Source organism: Ylistrum balloti, unplaced genomic scaffold (genome assembly GCF_031769215.1).
Source record: "Ylistrum balloti isolate Yb309-2 unplaced genomic scaffold, AGI_CSIRO_Ybal_v1 Utg371200, whole genome shotgun sequence".
In the NCBI taxonomy this organism is placed as follows: Eukaryota; Metazoa; Mollusca; class Bivalvia; order Pectinida; family Pectinidae; genus Ylistrum; species Ylistrum balloti.
Genome location: NW_026782653.1, coordinates 86763 through 110604, shown reverse-complemented (window position 1 = coordinate 110604; position 23842 = coordinate 86763). Strand labels below are relative to the sequence as shown.

The following is a 23842-nucleotide window of genomic DNA, read 5'->3' as shown; positions in this document are numbered from 1 at the left end:
GAAGGCATGTGTGTTCTTAAATCGTTTGTAACGTTTTCTCGCAAAACTATTGTGATTACATAAAATCCCTTAATTTCCTAACTGTATTGGGTAGTTGACAATGAAATTCTCAAATGCGACATTTAGCAATGTTGCTTTTTTTCTCTGAAATATCAAAAAACTGTTAGCACTTCACAGAAACAATTTTCGAGTGAACATTTTTATCTGTAATTTCATGGCACGAGTATAAAGGATAATCTCAACTTTTGTAGAAATGAGTTCAATGAAGCAAAATATATTTGAAAGTGTTATTTATAGTCACTAAAATTATATTCCAAAAGTTACAACTTATAAACCAGAGACTGATATGAGGTACTTCGTCATCACATATGAGGTACTACGTCAATATAGTAACAATGAGCACTTTGAGTAATATTTAGAATTAAAGTGCAAGCATAGTAAAGAATTGTAACTTACATATTACGTTCGTAATGTATATTTACTTAACTAATTAAAAACACGAAGAGCGAGAGAGAGGGGGAGAGAGCACAAATATGTAAACGGTGCCATAATTCTAACTCAAATTCCCTGAAATAAAGACAAAGAAAACTTCAAATGTGTAAGAGAAATCAATCAAGGTAATAACGAAATGCTCTGCTCTTATACTAATTATTTTACATAGTGACAAATTCTTCAACTCTTGTTTCCAGACAAAAGACTTTAAATGACATTTATAGTTAATCTAACAGTCAATAAAAAATAGACTTCATAATATATTCAAAGAAGGAAATAAATGAAAATAACTTTTTTTTTTAGAAAATCAAGATAAAAAAATTCGTACTTTCCAAAAACCATGGGTGGCATTCGTTTCGAGACATATATAACGTAGAGATCAAAGTATAATGACATCCTATTCCATATCTTGTTTTGTATACACATGTGAAATGCAGATTTAATGGTTAAATAATCCATATGCAAAACTATTTTAAAATATAATTGATATCACAGGGATGACTAACTGGACGGAAAATAAAAACGATATATAACAGAAAATCCCATATGTAACAGATTATATGAAAAAGATGGTTAGGATCTATCACAGACTTCTGATATAAGATATGTAAATAAATATATGAAATAAATACGAAATGATGGACGGATAACTAACACGAGGAATAGTCCTACGTACTGACTTATAACGTGCGGATCCATACGGTCTTAATAGCAAGAATGTATAACGTGATATGTTTTAGTATAGGGATATATACCAATAACATAATACCTATCTCCTCTGTCAATAGCATCGTTTGCACTGGCTGCAAAGAATAGAAAATATTTTTCGTTATTAAACTCCTTAGTCGTGCATTAGGTATATTCGACAGATTTGTATTTCAAGTACGTTTCGACATTTTTACATATTTTGTTTTTGTCCAATTTTGCAATGATGGAACAAAATTTAACGACTGATCCCTCGCTGTTTAAGACATGGATTTGATTATGGATGATACGTAAGTGCTCTATAGATCCAACGCTAGAAAATCTATATATTGCATTTAATAGCTAATTAAGTGATATAGTAATACAAAACTGTTTTGTCTGACATGTGATAATCCTTTCAAGATTATAATCAAAGAAGAAATCAAATTATCATTATGATATCATTATGATAGCATATACCTTAAACAATACAGAGGAAACGTAATGGACTTATGTCTGTTATTTCATATAAGCTATTTATTTGCATTTTGATTAGACAACTCAGTCATGATATTCTTTAAACACCATCTGGCGTCTTTAAGTGGTAAAATGTACTTTAATAACTCGTTATCAAAATGATTTTTAACACCATGATGGCATGAAAAGCAAGTGCATATTCATTAAGCTCATTCTACCTCATTCGTAATACTTCAGAAACAGACTCTGATAGTTTTGTGAATCGTTAAAATCACACCATGATGGTACAAGATGATTAACTGTAATAATATTGTAGTGTATTCTTTACAAGACACCATCACCCTCTGTGATTACATTGATAACGAAGTACTTACTCAGTCATACCATTACACTTAACCTCGCGGTGTATAAAAAGGAACAGATGCGTAGTCTCATTGTAGTACCAAACTGCTACTAAAGTAACTTTGATCATACTTATGTCATAGATGATACAGCACAGGAATATACTCCCTAATAATAATGGACAATATCTGATACAGTTAATTCATTGTTTGACTCTACTTTATCTAATTCTAAATTTGTACTGAGGGGGATCTCCACTTGAGTTATTTTTAACAGTACTTGCTTCAGTGTATTCTTCAGTAATTGTTGTTTTTCGATGGTTGAAATTTTCGTCATCTTTTCTAAAAGCAAAATGATGTTTTAGCATTTAAACAACGAAGAGTACAATATTTTAGTGAAGTATCACATCCTTGTTTTAGGGTCAACTACCTAATACCATATTAATGATCACTACACGAAACGATGCTTGCTATCTACCTATCAACTTTGATCTATTGGGTGAAGTTCTCTATCCATAAGGCAACGTGTAGTAATGATAAGTCAACGTCACTTGGGGTGAAACACCAGGATTAATATCCTGGTACATAATGATTAATAAGCCTGCTATTGTTATAAATACAATATTTTTAAACTTATTGTGAACGAGGAGTTTTTGGTGTTTTTCTATTGTTTCCTATGTGGTGATAATTCCCCAGAATTTTAACGACGTTATGTCAATATCCAAAGTGATGGCTACAGTTATGGCTCAGCAGGCCTTCACACCGTGTTTGCTCTGGAAATCCCGCCATTTTGACCTAACATCTTCGGCGAGGTCAGCACGTCCACCTTTCACTAAGGCACTACTTAACACAGCCACCTGTAATATAGTGTACATTGACTGAGTTTCTGTTATATATCAACATAAGCTGCATGTTAAACTGATTCTTGACAGCAACTAGATAATAGAATAGTGATACCAACGAGCAGTCACTTGACCCCATAAATAGTAAACTTTGCATTGGAACACAGGAAACAGGATAAAAAACGAAGAAAGATTTTCACGGAGATCCTTGACAAAGTACAGGAATAGTAAGTTATGTATTCAGGTTGGATAATCTCCTTCATAGACGACACACAGCAAGTAAATATTGGTCCATCAAAGTAAGTCATAATGTTAGCGATTTAAAATTTCACATAAAAATATAATACATTGTCAAACTATGTTCATTCGACATTCTTTGAAAACATTAAGAAACTTTCAACAAGAAAATAGTTGTGACTTTAAAACAACATTATATTGTTTAGCAATAGAAAATTTATTTCACTGAAAACGAGTTGATGAGTGATTTTCAATCTTAATGTAATAAGCAGAAATCATCGTCATCAACATACCTTATCTGTTGATTTTGGCATCTTTTTGAGCCAGTTCAGTAACATCTCATACCGGGCATCTTCTTCCGACCTGTCACTCACTGCGACATTCCTTATGATCGCTTGTATTCTTGCGCGGCTGACATTCAACAAGTGACCGATCTTTTTCCATTCATCGCCCATATCACGTGCAAGATCCCGTATGAGATCATCGTCAACGGGATCTGTGGTTGTTATGATGGTAACAGGGGCGACAACTGGGATATATGCAGGCTCAATGTGGTACTACAAAAAACCGAATCGCAAGTTAAGCTGATCAATATCAACAAACATTTATGCATCATATAGGGAAGAAAAAAGTGCCATTGATTTCAGCACGAACCTTAGCCTAGGGATTTACAACGACAATGAAATATAGACTAACACAGTTTAAATATAGGCTAACACAGTTTAAATATAGGCTAACACAGTTTAAATATAGGCTAACACAGTTTAAATATAGACTAACACAGTTTAAATATAGACTAACACAGTTTAAATATAGGCTAACACAGTTTAAATATAGACTAACACAGTTTAAATATAGGCTAACACAGTTTAAATATAGGCTAACACAGTTTAAATATAGGCTAACACAGTTTAAATATAGGCTAACACAGTTTAAATATAGGCTAACACAGTTTAAATATAGGCTAACACAGTTTAAATATAGGCTAACACAGTTTAAATATAGACTAACACAGTTTAAATATAGGCTAACACAGTTTAAATATAGGCTAACACAGTTTAAATATAGGCTAACACAGTTTAAATATAGGCTAACACAGTTTAAATATAGGCTAACACAGTTTAAATATAGACTAACACAGTTTAAATATAGGCTAACTAACACAGTTTAAATATAGGCTAACACAGTAATACAGTTTAAATATAGACTAACACAGTTTAAATATAGGCTAACACAGTTTAAATATAGGCTAACACAGTTTAAATATAGACTAACACAGTTTAAATATAGGCTAACACAGTTTAAATATAGACTAACACACTTTAAATATAGACTAACACAGTTTAAATATAGACTAGACTAACACATTTTAAATATAGACTAACACAGTTTAAATATAGGCTAACACAGTTTAAATATAGGCTAACACAGTTTAAATATAGGCTAACACAGTTTAAATATAGACTAACACAGTTTAAATATAGGCTAACACAGTTTAAATATAGACTAACACAGTTTAAATATAGGCTAACACAGTTTAAATATAGACTAACACACTTTAAATATAGGCTAACACAGTTTAAATATAGACTAACACAGTTTAAATATAGACTAACACAGTTTAAATATAGACTAACACAGTTTAAATATAGGCTAACACAGTTTAAATATAGGCTAACACAGTTTAAATATAGGCTAACACAGTTTAAATATAGGCTAACACAGTTTAAATATAGACTAACACACTTTAAATATAGGCTAACACAGTTTAAATATAGACTAACACAGTTTAAATATAGACTAACACAGTTTAAATATAGACTAACACAGTTTAAATTTAAGTTAACTCAGTTGAGATATAAGCTTATTTAGTTAATGATATAGTCTAACTTAGTTTACATACATAATCTAATTTAGTTTAGATATAAGCTAACTCACTTTGAATATATGCTAATTAAGTTTAGATGTAATCTAACCCAGTTTAAATTTAAGCTAATTTAGATATAGGCTAATTCATTTTCAAAATTAACGGAACAGCAAAATCTGTGATATATTCACAAGGTACAAACATTGATCCTGATAATACCCTGTACTCTCCCAATACATACATACTTTACAAGTAAAATGCCGAAATCTGAACAGATCGTTATTCTTTCTTTATAAGAAATAGCATTTATGACGTCATCACGTCAACATTGCGTCTCTGTTTTTCGCTTACAAATATTCATTTTAGCAAATTATTTAGTAAGTTGAAAAAAAAATCCGTATTAAATCAACACCCATTTGAAATTCTAAGTGTTTATTTTTAAGATTTTTCACTTTGAGGAGTTGGTGACACAGGCAAATATCAATGTTTTCAATCAAATTATAATCCACAAATTTCTTTATCTTACTGACATTAATTTGCCCGATGTATTTATACGGCGGAATTCAATTCCACATGAAAATTACGAACCTTACGTTGTAACTGTTTAACTTTCTTCTCTGTAGAGATTGTGGTTACGGAATATCTTACTTTTTAATTTGAGTCTGATTAATTTCCATATGACAAACACTTTTTGTTTTTGCTTTTGGTTTGATGTTTTACCTTTGGTATGTTGATTGATATTTCACAAAGGAGCTCTCTTTTGGTGTCCAGGGCGGCTGCCACGGCATTTTCATCGACCACAGAAGGCGACCGTTTTAACTTCCGGTCTGGTTTGACTATGTAACAACGTTCTAACTGAACGACTCCACGATAAACGTTAAAATTTTTCTGTAAATACTGATCCACTTCTGACGCATAAAATCCAATTTCCGACTTCAGGTTCGAATTATATTTCAGTTTGAGTGTTTTATCTTTGGAGTTTGTGATGTTCCCGCGGAAGGATACTTCAATGACATCGCCTTCATTGATGTTCACAATGCTGCTGGGATCAGGACCGTCGTCATATCCTGATTCGTGAAGACGCTTGAGAACTTTTTGTGTTTTTGAGACAGGCACAACGTTAATCAGGCAATCGAACGGATCGTCACTCCTTGAAAGAAGAAATAAATAATTACAATCAGGGGATTTAAACATAACGATGCACATTGCTGTCAGTTAAAACACGGGTGGTTGAATTTCGAACTGGACAATTACGCATGTTTGTCTATTATAAATGTAAGCTATATCTATATATGGAAACGAAACATGGTCCATGCCATATTAATGGGTTTTAAACCAATTTTTTAAAGTGCATATTGGATATTTTTATTACTGATAAAGGTAATACAGTGAGACATCAAAAGAATCATGTTACTATATGCACTTCCAACAGCAATTTTCCCGGTAGTTTTTCGTATTAAGGTTTCAATATCAACTGATTATGTTTTGTGATAATATTAATAATCGACGTCGCTTAAAATTTATTAACATAAGATTCAGTCCTTGTGGTCTTCCTGAGGCTTCCTGTCGATATACCGTTAAGTACATAACACTTAGAATTAAACAATGAGAACATGGCTCATATGTAATGAGGTTGAGTACATGTTGGATATAAAATGTAACAAAGATAATTATATCTACATACCTTTGTTTTACGATGACCTGTGCAAAACGCTTCGACAGAAACTCAAAAATTGCAGACGCAATCGGTGGAGTGTTTTCTTCTGCTATGTTGGTACGTGTCCGCAGAACGATAAACCTGTGCAAACAGCAGTTAACTTGATAATACTTTCTTTTTGACAAATAGATATGGAAGAGTAAAATAACATAAACTTGTTAAAACTAGCATTGGATCATTTACTTCTTTCATTCTGTTCATTGTGTTTCTAATTACAAAATCAAACAGTAGACAAAACTTAATATACTCCAGTCTGGAATTTTGCTGGATCCCATACTGACCTTTCAAAAGGCTGTGTTAACGTAAACTGGAGGAGATCTAATTTAACTTGCTGGACCGTTATTTCCGGGTGGAAGGTCCATTTTCCGGTGTGTGACATTGATAGGAAGTGCAGCAGGTCATTCTCGTCGTCTGCCAGGTGATAGAATTATATATAAAACTCAAATCTTGATAAATTGTTTGCAACATACAAAGACAATGGGGTTTAAAGACGGCATACAAATACAATGAGAATTTCGAGTAAGACACTGTGGTGGTGACTCTTGTTGTATGATATAACAGGAGAATGCGATATTAAATGCGATACATATATAGGAATGTTTGCCTGGTGGTTCGGTGTTGTATAACTCATTTTAAATTTGAGAACATGACATTATTTACTTGGACTGACCAAGATTTACATGGCGGGTGTCTTTGTTGAAGCAGCAGATGCTTACTTTTCCGGAACACCTGGTCTTATATTCCATGCAACTCTTCGTAAAACCTTTTTATGCTCGTAGTTTGCTCTAGTTTAATTGAGTTTGAGTTTGGATTATGATTACAGGTCGATATTGTTTTCTTGCTTTTTTCAAGACAATCCATTTAATATATTATAAAAGAACTGAAACAGGAAAGTCGATAATAAATCAATAAATCGGTCGAGTGAAGAAATTATTTGAAGAAAAAGACATAAGCCTGGATAACATACAAAACGTCTGCTAAATTAAGTAGATTCAGTTAGCAGGCTCTTTGACGGCTGACCGATGATTATTAAACTTAGTTAACAAAACCGCACAACTTAGTAGCTAATGAAATCATTTAAACCTGATCAAAGTTATTTACCGTCGTTATTTCCGTATTCTCCCATGTACCACTTTGTCGTTACTTTGTCTTCCTCCGTCATTTGGGCCTCTTTCTGCTGCTGCGCTTTTTTCTTTTGCTCCTCCTTTCTGGCCTCCTTTTCGTAATCAATGACCTGAACTTTCACAGGGTTTTTCATCTTCTCCTCCTTCATCTTTCGAATCTGAGCCAGTTTTCTTGCCTTGGCGGGATTAGGTGGGCAGGGAATGGTTACCTGAACAGTCAGAAACAAATTATTAGATTATAGGATGGAGATGTGGAAACGAAGTGCGTACGTTTATCTTTAACTTTGAACATACATCATGTAGGCGCGTGTTATAATGACACATAGGAAAGAACCTAAGAAAATTCTCGAGGGAAAGTTATATCCTAATCATTAATCTTTGGAAAAACGTTTACCATGAGTAGATAAAAGTAGAACTTTCACAGGTGGAAAATACCCCTAGATTTATCGCTGTCATTGACGATGGTCATTGGCGATGCTTTGTGTAAGTTAGGTATTACATTGCTTTGTGTAAGTTAGGTATTACATTTGTATACATACCGTTATTGGTTTGGCAAAGCTGGTAGATTCCCAGTCGGTATGTATAATGGGACTAGAGGTTAATAAACCTTTACATTCCCTCCGTCTCATCTGCATGTCATTGATTGTAGCAGAATCGACAGGCTGGACCTAAAATATAAATATCGATGTACACATTATCAGCTCTGTGAGATAGCAACATCTGTGATGTCGAAATGTGATCTGTACTTGTAACTTGTATAACAAAGATCAATCGATAGTCTGGTTTAGCAATTACGTATGCCCATCGTGAAAAAACTTTTCGGTCTCTAAATAAAGAGAACTGCTAAGGTTTTATGTTTTCGAAAGCTTGAAAGAAAATCGATGCTTTTTTGCGAATACCAAGAAACTTACTGTTTTTCTTTATCAGTTTTATTTTTACCGCGATGTTATTTATTCCTCTAAAACAACAAAACGTAGAAACCCCTAAAACGTAACAATCATTACAGTATATTTTTCAGGAAAATGTATTGGCAAAATTTGTAAACAAAGCGAGCATCAAAACAAACATACTTATTCATATAATTTTTATTTTCTTTTTGAAATCTTTTTTAATTATTTTTTCTGATAGCATTCTTTAAATAAATACTACATCCAGTTAAGACATTGCCATTATACCATATTCTATTTAATTCTTTACTATCGATATATTCTAAAATATAGCTGTTGGAAGAAAACATCGGTAATTTCTCTACCTGCATCCTGAAGAGTTCTTTTGTATTGAATGTGTCTTTCGAGACTGTGAGAGTCACGCGATGATCATATGACGATACAATCTTTGTTGGCCTCTTTGACAGTGTGACGTAATCTCTCTTGAACCTTGTCATCACGGCTAAGGTTGTCTGTCCCTTTATTTCTGCCTGAGCAAACTTTACATCCTGGCAAAACAAAAACATACATGTCAAGAATATATTTGTTAGGAAGGTATTACAGCCGCGAAAATCTCACAACTTTACCGATTTTACCGACCCAGCAGTATCTAAATATATCAAATTAATGAATTATAATGATGCATGGGTCATAACTAAATTGTACCCTTGCTATTTACCTTGTAGTTTTCAAATGTGACTTCCCTTGAAGGAAGTTCTTTCCATTCGCCATTTATTTCTGCTTTTATGAAAGGTTCCCTTGACGACGCAGTTGACCGAGGCAATTGAAACGGTACAGCGACATAGATTGGCTCCTGTAAAAAATAGAATTATTCTATATATACAAATGAACTATTCGGAGACTGATCAGTATAGTATAGTTGGAATTTAGTTACCGCAAAATCGTACAAAGCACACACAAATGATTAGCACTTTTTTTTATATATTTCTATTTCAATTCTGATGAATCCAGATAACAACGTTTTGCTTTTTATTGGTTTTGCTGTGTGTGTTTTTTTTATTATTATTATATTTTAATTCGCATGGATAGTATACACTAAAAAAATACAAACGGGAAAATACAGATATAAACACACCAACACAGATACTATATTTATACTGGGATACTTTTTGTTTTCATTTCAATATTACACACAATTTTTGTTTTTGTTTCATTAAGAGATTGAATACTCGTTTAATGATTGTTTAAAGGCAATAGACGGTAGACTTTTGAAGAAACCTGAATACACTTTCAGACGACGGAATCGGACTATTTCAGGCATTGTTCATATACGAAGTTGAATATGATATGTTCTCTTACCTCGAAATGTTGCTGGTCATTTGCTTTATTGGTCAGTTTTAGGACACAGCTGACCAGCTCCTCTTGAGTTTCATATGTCATTTTACATTGCATCTGGTCAACAACTTGTAATGCGATCTGTGATTGGTCAAATTTAGATGGATTTCCGCGCACCATGCAACCAACCCCAATCTCGTGAGCATCGCTAACAATGTTAACCCTGAAATAAAAAAAAGGAAAAATATGTTTCAGAATCAGATTAGTTCTAGGCAACAATTGTCAGTTTGAGATATATAGGTTTTCCATAGATCTCTATATACAATTTCTATACGGTTCCCTGAATGTAAGTTGATGACGTATGTAATTTTTTGTGCTAATGTCAAGATAATCTGTTATAATTGTGTTGACTTTCAGTATGACTTCCGGAATGATGAGGAAGTATGTGGTACAGAAATGGCAGAACACAACATCTACACATACAGAAAGGCAGCCACACTTCTAAAACTGGAACTTCAAACCATGTTTGATGTTAATCTTATCATGTCCAACATTTTATAGCAACTATGTAAAAAGCAGATATAGGTAATACAGTCACAGAGGACTGAACAAGACGGCTGGGATACCTATGCTAATTCTACATAAAGCGTCTTTGAACTTATGCAAATTGAGTTTCCATACATTAATTTATCAGCATAATCTCTTTGTTTCGCCGATACCCAAGTTCAACTTGATTCATTTATTATGTATTTGTGAATACCGCTCTACATCCTTTATTTTCCTGTAGTATATAAATAGAGAGAATACCCATAAGTGTTTGTGTAGGAGGAAAGCTATTAGACTAATGGGGAACATGGAAGAAAATCGATTAACTGCCAAATAGATGCCACAGAATTAATAAGGTTAATGACAAGAAGATTCAAAGGACTATTTCTTTAATGTAAATTAACAACATTTAAGTACGGCCCAGGATATAGGTATGTACTTGACGTTCTTTTAAAGCATTCGATATCGAAAAATTATGAAATGGAAAGAATTTTGGATTAATTAATCTCCTAGTCTATATCATGACGTTTATTTCGGTCAATAGTTATTTTCAACATTCGCTTCAACCGATCATGTCCTTAGGCTGACGAGTTCTTGTATGATGCAGCATCACTGACTAGTCCAAGGAGGACGGAACAGCCCTATGACGCAATTTCACTGCATCTTCAACCTTTATTGTTTACATGTCGCAATTGACTCGATATTCAAGGACCTGTTCCAAATATCATGATCTTCGTACAGGTCTTCGTCAACAGACGGACGAACTCGTAACATGGTGTTTCAAAATATGCTGGTTAAAGAAAATAATTGGGAGGTTTTATAGTCTTCATAGTAATTTCATTGAGAAATTATATTGTTTTGTACGATATGAGGCTGGACGTTCAAAACGTTTGCATATTGGTTCCGTTGTTGTGTAGCCTGTTTTCATTTAAGAACGTGGTATTACTGGTTTGGATTGAACAAAGTTTACATGGTGGTTGTCGTGGATGAAGCAGAAAACGCTTACTCTTTCGGAGTACGTGGTCATACTCTCATTGTATTTTTTTCAGTTTTCTTGTTCATATTTTACCCTAGTTTTATTGATTTTTGTTTGGGAGGAGGGTGTATAGTTATGCTGACATGATGGTGTTTTCCTGGGTTTATTTTATTTTTGTTTTTTGTTTTTATCTGAAATATGTGATGAATTGTGCAATTGACATGTGTATCTTTTTTAAAATCAAAGTATTATTCTTGTGTTGGACGGACTTTTTCTTGTGAAACGCAAAGGTGAATAGATGTGTAAGCTGCTTCTCTTATTTGCAGAATTTATGTCAATCGAACAGATATGGACGTTGTACACAATACGCATAACATTGAAAACTCTTGTCATCAAGATAATTTCAACAAAGGGGTTATCATTTTTTTTATGCAATTGCTATCAACTTATATTGATACTATAAACATACGTTTCCTCTGAATTTCTTCTGCGTCGAGTATGAAACATGTGAATATACAGAGTATTACATTTGTACATGTAAAAATATATATTAAGTGATTACCAAATACAATACTTATTTAATGAGTAGTACAATTTTTCACCGATTGCATTATTCTTCAGTCGAAACCGACACATTAAAAACACACGGAATATATCTACTTACTCATGTGTTGGCCATTTTTCCCAGATCGGTCCTTTTTCGCCAGCATTCATTTCCTTTCTTTTCCATTCGATTTCTTTCTGCTTTCTTGCTTCTTGTTCCATCCTCTCTTCCTGTTCCTTTTGCTTTTGAAGAGCTTCCATCTTCTTCTGGTTCTCAATCTTCCGTTTAGCTTCTACTTTAGATTTCAATTCTAGCTCCTCTTCTATTCGTTTAGCTTCTTCTTTTGCCCTCTCTGCTGCTAGTTGTGCCTTGACTGCTGTACTTTCAGTTTCGGCTGACAATCGGAGCGCCTCTGACAGGTCAGCATTAGCTTTTGCAACCTCTGCATTTAAACGGGTTAGTTTCTCGGTCAGTTCTCGTTCTTCGACGCTAGCCTCGTCATCTGAAAATACAAAATAGTTTCCTCTTTGAGAATTGAATACAACACAACGGATAACTTTAAAACAATTAAAATTACCTTCGTTATCATGACTGACAGACGAAGTATATAGAGGCATGCCCTTATCTCACGTATGAAAACTTTAATTGCGTTTCAGAAGGGAGAAATCACTTATAATGAGTTGCATAGAAAACATTTTTGTCACCATGCTTCACATTTTGCAATTTTGCTATGACTACGCATCTACGCAAAGACATGGACAGTGAATCTTGTTTGACATTATTTAGGATACTACACGGCACATTTTGCACTTTAACCTTAATTTGAAATTAATTGCCTTGAACTATCAACCCACACCGTAGTGAGACGCATTTCATCTATGTTCTATGATCCGACCTGGTTGGGTTTTTAAATCATATTTGTTTTTCTTGTCATAATAAGTAACAAAAGGCTATATTAATAACTTTCACCAGTGTCGCATATTTTCATACATCATAACATCCGTTTGAAAACAGCGAAAAATGTCTACATATCAATATTAATTTCAATGAAGATTGTACAAGTTACAAAATTCACATGATTATACAGTATCATCTAACACAAATTTAGAATTAGCAAAATACAAAAAGATCTACACGACAACTCTTGAAAAGTTTTTCAAAGATAAAAAGACCATGTCTCTCGGAAGGTAGCTTACTTTGCTTCATCGTCGACTCCCGCCATGTAGGTATTGGAAAAACCAAGTAACGTAAATAATGTCACGTTCCCAAAATGAGAACATGGTAAACACCAACAAATTTTATTCTCATTTATTGTAAATAGTTATTTCATCTTCTTACAGTTGAAAATGAAGCAATATTTACACGATTTTAGTAAATGGCTAATTGAACTAGAAAATGTCTGTAAGACATGAATGGGGGCATAACTACTACCAGTTAAGACAAAACTACTAGTATAACGTATATTTCATCTTAGAAATAAAATGATGCTAGAAGTTTAACATGTTGTTCAGAACCCAGGCGACGACCTTGAAACTAAAATAAGCCTGCACAAATACTGATACGTGGACAGAACTTAACATCAAAAGTTCAAGTTTGAAATCAACATTTGTATAACTTATCTTCTGGTATATTTAGTTCAGCAGGTGGGGAGACTTTGAGACCTGATGGCAAGTTGTTATAGACAGCCAAACATGTTTCTAGACCAGATTTTCTACACCTGCAGGATATGAGGCCTTCTTAAAGTCTTGTAGGGTTTGTTTTTGTCATTGTAAACACACACTTGAGACCCATTACCTCGTTAATATCTACTCTCCAAATTCAAGGTATTAGTGTTGGTTATCATGTTGTAATTTACTTGTGGTGGGCGTGGTTGAGAATTTTATTTTCAAATGTGCAGTAATTTTTTTCTCGGTCACTTAGTCATTCATAGCATATTAGGTCCGGACATAAAACTCCAGCAGGTGTGTGATTGCACTGTAATGTCACATTTCAAAAAGGTGTGAAATAACAAATAAGAGAACACAGAACCAGAATTAGACTGAAAGGCTACTGTAAAAAAGGCTTTTTTCGCTAATTCAAATATAAGCGGTTTTATTTTGTGTCTTCCTCCAAAATATAAACTCTCGAAATAACATATTTTATAGTATGCTCTATGTATAGGACAATTCAGTGCAAATGTTATCACTCAGAGAGCGACGAATTGTTGTTTGCTTGTTTGTTTTTCTATTGTTTAACATCCAATAGACAATTAGAGCTATTTAGGACAAAACAATACAACAAATCAAGGAAACACATCAAGCTCAAACTTAAAGGTTAAAGGTAAGAATGGTAAAAAAGTCACGTTTTAGAAAAAGTATCAAACCTTATCACAGTTAACATTGTACATCACTTACAGATAATCAACATTATTGTTACCTGTCCGATAAACTTTCAGAATTTGGAGATTTGCGGGTGGATGAAAACTACGGGGCACTTGTACGACCATAATTAAGTCATTCTATGTCCTTGTAAGACACGAAATTGGATGTTCGTTAGTTCGCCTGGGCTGTTCTGTTGCTGTTTACCTTAACATGATGTTACTGATCAGAACATATTGTCTGAGTACTAATAGTAGATGGTAGATCTTACAGGAAGAGTTATGACGGCAGTTTAACTTCAATTCGGTCACGAAGGCTCTTAACACAGGCAAACAGACAGGGTCGAATGCCATTGTTTCTTTATCGTGCTTGCTTCTGTGACAGACGAGCAATCACTTGATATATTCCCGTCAATAAAGGGCGTTTCTGTACAGAGGTGACTGACTAGAACAAAATAGGCTTTAATCTTCAACCACAGTATTGGGTTTTAACAGCTGAACAGCGTTGTGTATAATTAATAACATTTCAGGACAGGGATATTGGAGAAATCTTCTTCCTAAAAACACGCACTGTACACAAACTTACATTTTATTAGTTACAGCCCTACTAACCTAAAAGCTAATACAAGTGGGTTTGAACATCGAGACAGTTTGGGGTTACTGTGGGTAGGTAGAGAACACATAAATGATGATCAGCTTGTTTATATACACCAGTTTACAAGTTCCCTAACAATGATATAATATTATAAAGAAATCGGTCCGGGTACTGTCTTCCACACTACATCCACCTATAAACTATCAACTTTATTTATTTTAAAACGATTGCGAAACAACTTATTTCAACTAATAGTAATCACTCTTGTTGGCCCGGATGTAAGCGCGAGAGGTCTTATTGCGGGAGAAAACCGGAGTACCCGGGGAAAGAACACGTGGTCGGGCAGGTGACCCTTACATTTTCACGTCCGTTCCAGGAGTCGAACCGCGGACGGCTAGGTGAAAGGAACTACATCCATCTGTGTGCTTCCAAAAATATTCTTTGTTATATCACTTGTTTATACTTGTTTAACAACTGTTTAAAACTTAATAATGCCGAGGTTTCACTGATTTGCTGCCTAAGAAACATTAACATTAAGACAGTTATGGATTTAATAGGTTTGCTAAAAGCTTGTTGATCATAGATGTTTATAAGATTAAATTATTTAACACACTAACAATCTTAGTTATTTACCAATGAAGAAAATTATTTTATCTCCGATATTTGACATTAGGCTCGTCTCTTTGCCGCTAGCACTGATGTCACGTGAGTCACTATGTTTCAAGCTGTTCAGAGCCTTTAAGCTATTCTCTAGGTTATTAAAGTGAGTTCGTTATACAGAGTGCTAAGTGTTATCCCTTTACAGTGTGGTATGTAACAAGCCTAGTCTTTACCTAAAGGTCAAACTCTCTGTTGTTAAAATATCGACACAATCCGTGCAAATTGATAAGATCAAAGACGGTGATTTACAGTCAGATTTAATGGAAACGTGTACGAACATATTAATGGGACAAAGAGACTTTCTTTCAAACAAGATAGCAGAGGTAAGAGATGACAGCACTATACAGAAAGATATACCATTGAATGTGACCTCAATACACATTTAGAATCAGAAACAGTCTAACAAAACTATGAAATAAACTACATCATACAGCTGTTTCGTCCTTCTAGGACACGTCAGTGATGCTACATCACACAGTTGTTTCATCCTTGTAGAACTCATCAGTGATGCTACATCATACAGCTGTTTCGTCCTTGTAGAACTCATGAGTGATGCTACATCATACAACTGTTCCGTCCTTCTAGGACACGTCAGTGATGCTGCATCATACAGTTGTTTCGTTCCTCTAGGACACGTCAGTGATGCTACATCATACAACCTTTTCGTCATTCTTGGACTCGACAGTGATGCTACATCATACAGTTATTGGTCCTTCTAGGACTCGTCACTGATACTAAATCATACAGTTGTTTCGTCCTTCAAGGACTTGTCACTGATGCTACATCATACAGTTGTTTTATCTTTCTAGGACTCGATTGATGCTACATCATACAGCTGTTTCGTCCTTCTAGGACTTTTCAGTGATGCTACATCATACAGTTGCTTCGTCCTTCCTTAACTCCTCTAGTAATATTTAATTTCCTGCTTCACCATATTTTGTTACAGAATGTCGATGATGTTTTACTGGGTTTATTTATAGTTATTCGTTGTTTGACTTTCACAGTAGTTCGTATATAACATAGCAAACAATACCATCATGGACATGTGATTTATGGTTTTATCGATGAAGAGCCTGACGAGTGATTTATCCATTACACTCCAGTTTAGTCTATATTTAGTTTCCATTGACTACCTGTTCCTATATACACACCTGCTGTGTTGTTGTCGGGTTGGTCTACGACAACTCGCAAAATTAAACATGTTTGTTCAGTTGTTGCAAAATAATCCTATTGTTTGATTAATTGATTAATAAATTCATCTAATATTTATTTTGGGCATGAGTATTTTAATCAAACTGGCAGCACTTTGTCGTGATATTAACAATACATTGAGGCACCATTAATGTATATACGGTCGGTGTAACATGTTTTGTTTCTTTCTTTGAATATTTCTAGACCAAAACATAATATTTTTGAAACACGTGCTAACAGATTTATTCAATGTAATCAAATTACGTCATAATATCGTATATATCGTCGTAATTCATAATCAAAATATATTTAATAGGGGTCAAGCGTGAACAAAGATCCCTAAAACACAACAAGAATGATAAAATCAGGTCATCTGGAAACGTAAGAACTTTTGCTTGATCGACGACATCCGCCACGTGTTTCTATATAGGTCAATTCATGAAATGTCATGTTCTCAAAATGCAGTTTGAGGCAATTTCATTGTCCAATAATTCTTAACACTCAGGCTATAATATACATAGAATATTTAAACACAAAACCTGATATGTCTATCCTTATTCTTGTCAAGAAAGTATAGTTAATGATATTATCTTATTTTCAAATCTGTAACTTTGGTATGAATGGTGTGTATACTTAACGATGTATTGAAAACAGTATATATATATACATTGTCTCTATATTTGTCATCACAAATACACTTGTACCTTGGTATTCTTACACAGTACAAACGTAGTTGCAATGAAATTGTTGAAGTTTATTGAAAAATCCAAAGGTCAATCCGAGTTCATTAGCACCTTCATGATAAAAGGTTTATGCATGTCGCCAGAACACTGACGTTCGTCCGATACCCGGACACGGGAGGAGTTACGGAAACGGAAAACCTGTTAATCAATCAAAAGGCTTGTTTTTGTATTGTTGTTTTACGTCCTTTTAACAGCCAGGGTCATTTTAGTTCGTATCAGGTTTGGGTGGTGTAGGAAAGCCCCTGCGGTCGTTACCTTACGACTATCTCGGGTAGGCCTCGAACCAGCGACCCAGAAGAGGAGGTCTAGCGATAAAAACGTTTAGACGCCTTAACCCACTTTGCCCCCCGCGGCCCCTGTGATTAAAGTCTCAAAAACATCAGATCGATCTCTTGGGAGTGTAACACCATAATATATTCACCATATAATCATGACATCTGTGTGACTAACTGTCATAGTCAGTATGATATCGTTGTTATAAATAGGACATAACATGGTTTTGTATAACACACTACGTAACGAAAAAACATCTTCTATATCAGATAATATTGCTTTTATTATAAATACATTAAATAAATATAACCATAACAATATGTTTATATTTCGTCATTTAGGACCTGTTAGTGATGTTTGGAAACAAGACGAATTGAGGAAGGACAGTAAAACTCAAATATCACAAGTCTAGTATTGTTAACAGTTAAGTTCACAATTTGCAATTTGATGGCGAAAATGAGCTAAAAATATTACAACACTGATGTGTCACTGCGTTTAACAAATTCACTGATTTTCCGAACAAACAATAAATTATAAATTACCAAAATACCACGAATCATAAATTGGAATTGTTTGACACCGAGAGGTGACCTCTGTTTAAAATAATCGTTAGTGAATGTTTACAATATTTGTATAAACTGAAGCTAAGTTGTCGGTATCAATTCGATATATATATATATATATAATATGTATGTATTAACACTTGAAACGCACGTGATGCATTGACGTCATCAGCCTATTAATGTTTAAAAAGTAAAATGTATAAAAGTAAAGATTTTGCAGCTGTATTATCCGTACAATTTAAGAGTTTTTTTTTTTTTTTTTTTTGCTTGTTTGCTTTCCTAATTGCCATATTCAGATAGAGCAATTAGCGGTTACATCACTAGAACAGGATACGAAAGGCCCACCCCTAACAAACAACAGCAACGTTAAATATATAGCTCACGGGCATAAAACACGACTATTTACAGAACTCTAAACGTAGTGAGAAAACCATGCTGATGAAATATGAACATGTGTATCTGCTGCTGTGTATTAATGGAATCGGGTCGATCTCTTGTACTTAAAGAAAGTCCTTTTAATATTCTATAGCAACGATATATTAACTGGCTGTAATAAACAAGAAACTGATTTTAAATGACAGGTAACGACGTTATTTTGATGTCTGTGCTGATAAGTATGTCTCTCATACCTAGAGCTTCTTTTGGTTTTATTTATCTTCTAAAACCTACACTAAACATGGATTAGTACTATAAGTGAACAAGTTAATAACTGAAAAGAGTTAAATCTGTACATGATGCCTTTCATTTCAATGTTTACACTAAAACATTAAAATTGATGTGCTTTTACAAACCCGTGTAAGTAATACCCGGGGTAAATGACCTTTCAATTTGTGTTTTTATGACAACGATAAAGAAGTCCAGATAAGGGTGATTGATAGATTTTGTATTGGCCTAAGGCTCTATATACAAGTTTATGTATCATAATCAAGTTTTTTTATTTGTTAGCTTTTTTTTTAACAAAAATAGTAAAATCGGTTAAAAATACTTAAAATAATGTAAAATGGTTCTTTAGATATTTAAAGACTTAAATGTTAATGTCAGTTTTATTGAAAAGGTGATTCAATGTCGAAAAGTATAAACAAAATCCAACCGGAATTTTATAATTCAATAGTTTTTGAAAAACTAGTATAAACAAACGAGAATGCTAAGATATGATTCCTTCACATCGAAGACTGAAATACATTACAATACAAAAAAGGCGACGCATACGTACTACTTTAATATAAATCAGATACAGGGTGGTTCGGAAATAGAAATTTGAGTAATGTTATGTATCGGGAGCCGTCGATGAACCAGAAGCCGCTAATTCATCCGGAACACCTGGTCTTACTTTCCTTGTACTATTTCAGGAGTCTCCGTGTAAATGTTTCTATTGTTCGTATTTTTGCCTTTGTTTATTGAATTTGAGTTAGGATTATGATTTTGTTGACATGTATACATTTTCGTTTGTTGTTTGTTTTTTGTTTTGTGCGTGACCTTTCGAATGTCTTAGAATGACGAAACAGTTGTTGGTGCAGTAAAATTCATTATTTTATTCTTTGCTGTGTATAACTGTAAACTGATATCAAAAGGTGCTATTCACTTGTGTCTTTTGCACATTCTGTTGTAATAAGGCACCAATATTCAGAACACAGTGCTTCACTATGCACAACAAAGTACGAAGTTTTATGTGATATTTCTGACACTAAGTACAGATGTTATCATCACATCTGTGATCGCATTTACTTCATGTTGTTGAAGAAATTTAATTTTTGTTCATTTTATTGAGCTATAACTCGCTCCGATGTTTTTAGTTATGGCGCAATAAAATAAATTCAATGTTTACATTACTCTATTTTCAATATTTCTTTACTCGTCCAGTCATGTCTAGTTTTATCACAGGTTCATAACTCGCTTAATAACATTTATCATTTCATGTGATTTCTTGGTTTTGTTTGTATTGTATTTCCTGTCAAAATTTGATTTAGTCCCCCCCACCCCCACCCCCTTTATTTTATGCAGAGTGCAAAAATAACAAAAATAATAGTTCATTTAAAGGAGAAATTCCATTCTATATGAAGATGTTTTTTATGTAAAGAAAATAAAGAAAAGAAAGACCGACATGTCAACACATTCGTATTCCAAAACATCGACAAAGCATAGTCAAACGAAAGACGCACAACACACAGAAGTTACAAGGATGACAATACCGGATTTGTTTTTGTTTTTGTTTTTGTTTTTTTGTGTGTGGGGGGGGGGGGGGAGGGATGAACGTCTTTTGCTCTACTCAAAGACACCAACCACATAAATCATCGTCACTCCATATAGTGTCTCTTAAAGTTAATTACTTACTCCAATCTCACAAATTATGTTTATATTTATTTTGAGATCTAATATTTCCTTAACATTTTAAAAACATAAACTTTTAATTTAAAAAAAAAGCAAAAACAGAACAAACAAAGGTGTACGCGGAGATTCATGAAAAAGTAAAAGGAGAATAAGACCAGGTGTTCCAGAAGTACATGCATCTTTCTCTTCATCGCCGACACCCGTGCAATTCATTGTCTACCGAAGTGAGCAATGTCACGTTCCTAGGGACACGTGAGCACAAGTCACACAACGGCATTAGTACCAGACCGGGAAATGATTATACACCGCCCACTGTCTGATGGAAACATACCACACACAACAACAACAGCGAAGATGGGGATTGATTTAGCAGACGTGGAGCTCGTGTGATTCACATGTCTACCTCCATTAGTGAATAAACATCAATTACATCACGCATTATGTACCTCTGAGGGCCCGTCACTTATCACACATACTCTGTAACTTATACATAATTGATGCCCTGGTGAGCAACATTTCCCTAGGTAGTGACACTCTCAGAACACTCAGTGTTATATTTGTAGTCTAGTACTTCCAATACAACTATTATCTTTTGAAAATATTGTACAGTTATCCATCCATTTTTATGACAATGTGTTAAAATAATTGAAAATATTTGGATTTGAGTTTAGATAATGATGACAATGTTACAAATAGCATAATTATTGGGTAACATTTATTGATAAATTAATTAAGAGATATACTACTTATTATTTGTGATTTACTGGTATCTAAAGCATGACTGCGAGTCATCAACACCAACACATCGGAAAGTTGTACTGGAACAGAACCTTATCACCAGTTCCTTCATATAACGCACACTTTGATTTTGATCAGACGAGTGACTGGTTTAGGTAAATTTTTTAACAATTAATGTTACTGATATCAAACGGGTAGTTTCTGTACTCCCTATCAATGATGATGTGTTGAGACAAATATTAATACACAAAATCATATTTCATATTTTCATAATCATTGTGATGTGTGTACGTTCATTATTGAAAAAAAATATTGATTTTATAATTTTTGTCTAATGTCCGTTTCTTACAAGCGTAAGATCCACAGTAAATGTGATTCTTAGATAAAAATAGAAATTGACATCAAATCTGAATCAAGACTTAGTGTCATATTGGCCGGAAAAATAAACAGAGATTTTGTGTGAGGACGGGTCCAGGTACCCAGATCCCAGTCATCCTACTGTACAATCTCGTCATATCATCATATCCAACCTCAGGTAAAAATACAGAAAAAGTTACAGTAAGTAATCATTAAAAAAATTAAATCTGAAATACTTTGTACAAACATCATTACTACAGTAAACAAACCATGATGTATTTTCGTCTCTCGTTACTTTTGGTATTTTTACATAAACGGTCTACGCATAAAGAAAGACGACATGAGTTTTAACTAAACCAAAATTAACGGATATGTTTTAATTTATAAATTTGTCTTTAGTTTAACGACACAAATTTTCAGACGCACAATTTTCCATTCTCCGGGCGTTCCTGATATATTATTGTATCTTTAATTACCATCACTTAACCTCATTACATAACTGAAATGTATTAGATATTACAATGTGTATATCACAATGTTGATATGTGTGAATTTCATATCTTACCTTATAAAGAGATAAATAAATCCGCGGGAAGGTGTGACCGAATAATTCTCTGTTTTCACCAGAGTTTGTCGTAAACATGAGCATCCCTATGTAAGTATATACGTTTATTGTGCCCAGGTAAGTTATAAATAAACTGCGAATCGATTTTCGACCCGGGTCACAAGCATGGACAGGTATTCTGTTATCAGGGGCACACCGGGGGTAGTTCAATACATATTACATACCCTGTGGGGATTCCGTCACTTCTCAAACGTGCGTGGTAAACCGTATTTTGGAGGGACATCGGTTGTTCGGCTATCGTGTTGCTTTCTCAAAACTTAGCGTGATATTGACAGTGACGTCATAAATACTGATAGGTACGGATTGATGTTTAGAAAGTTAGTTTAGACTCAAATCCTACTAAAGTACGGTATTAAAGAGTTTAACGGAATTTACTTACAGCACGTGGATGATTATTTTTATATCATATGCATTTTTTATAAAAAAAAAACTTTGAATAAACCATAAGAACATTAATAAAATACAAGAATGATTTAAAGAAATGTTTAAATATCTAGTGTTATCTAATAGTTTTATTTTGTACATTTGAATGGCATCCTATTAGCGAAAACCCTTACAAATATTTGTAAATTCGTTTGTAAACAAATTGTATTTCAACAGCTTCATTTACCGTCCAGTAGTATACAACCCGATGTTGTTAACTACAACTTGATTACGTACTAATTGTAAACAAGACTTTCTTGTTTACCGTTCAGACACCAAAGACTTTCTTTGTTTTCTTCTGATAGAGGTATTTAATACAGTCTAACGGTCGACCTGGTAGTAACAAAGATGTATTTGTTTATGTTGACAGAAGTGGAAGTCAGGTAGAATAAGCTTTGTATGGTGTTGTTTTGTTTACTTTATATATCCACCCTGTAACGCTGAACTTGGATATATACACTAAGGATACTGATCAAGTCAGCAGTATATAACTGGCTACATTAACGTGGATGTAATTTCAATATTTCGATATATTTGCCATCATTGAAAACTGGTGCAAAATCAAGCACATCAAGTAAATATCCGATAGGTGAAATAAAATGCCCTTATATATTTATATGTCCTCTGGATACAACTTTATCCTTTGACTTCAGAAAATTTAATGGCAGAACCACAATGTGTACCATCAGCATTCCACAGACTTATGTTTTTTTTTCTTGACTATTTTATGTCACAAATGTTACATACACCTGTTGTGTCTCGGGCATTGGGTCGGAGCTACAATCATGGTCCGTTTTTTATTGTACGATTTTTTCGTAACTTTACATCTTTTCACGGACATAATTTTCTCGTGCAATTACATATTCTCATTGTTTCATTTTCATTTTAAACTTAGATAAATTCATTCTAACCATCAAACTA

At 33.8% G+C, this 23842-nt stretch overlaps 1 protein-coding gene across 1 annotated transcript in view; it reads right to left on the bottom strand.

Moving 5' to 3' along the window:
* Positions 1–2740: 2740 nt before the first annotated feature.
* Positions 2741–23842, bottom strand: part of LOC132561414 (death domain-containing protein 1-like) — a 37439-nt gene continuing 16337 nt past the window's right edge. Inside the window, exons 2-12 of the mRNA XM_060226144.1 lie at positions 12190–12571; positions 10028–10226; positions 9387–9521; positions 9034–9216; positions 8321–8449; positions 7759–7990; positions 6939–7068; positions 6625–6738; positions 5661–6090; positions 3367–3630; positions 2741–2851 (exon numbers count right to left, since the gene is read on the bottom strand). Of these exons, the coding sequence (XP_060082127.1) occupies positions 2741–2851; positions 3367–3630; positions 5661–6090; positions 6625–6738; positions 6939–7068; positions 7759–7990; positions 8321–8449; positions 9034–9216; positions 9387–9521; positions 10028–10226; positions 12190–12571 (2309 nt within the window). The remainder of the gene's footprint in view (positions 2852–3366; positions 3631–5660; positions 6091–6624; positions 6739–6938; positions 7069–7758; positions 7991–8320; positions 8450–9033; positions 9217–9386; positions 9522–10027; positions 10227–12189; positions 12572–23842) is intronic.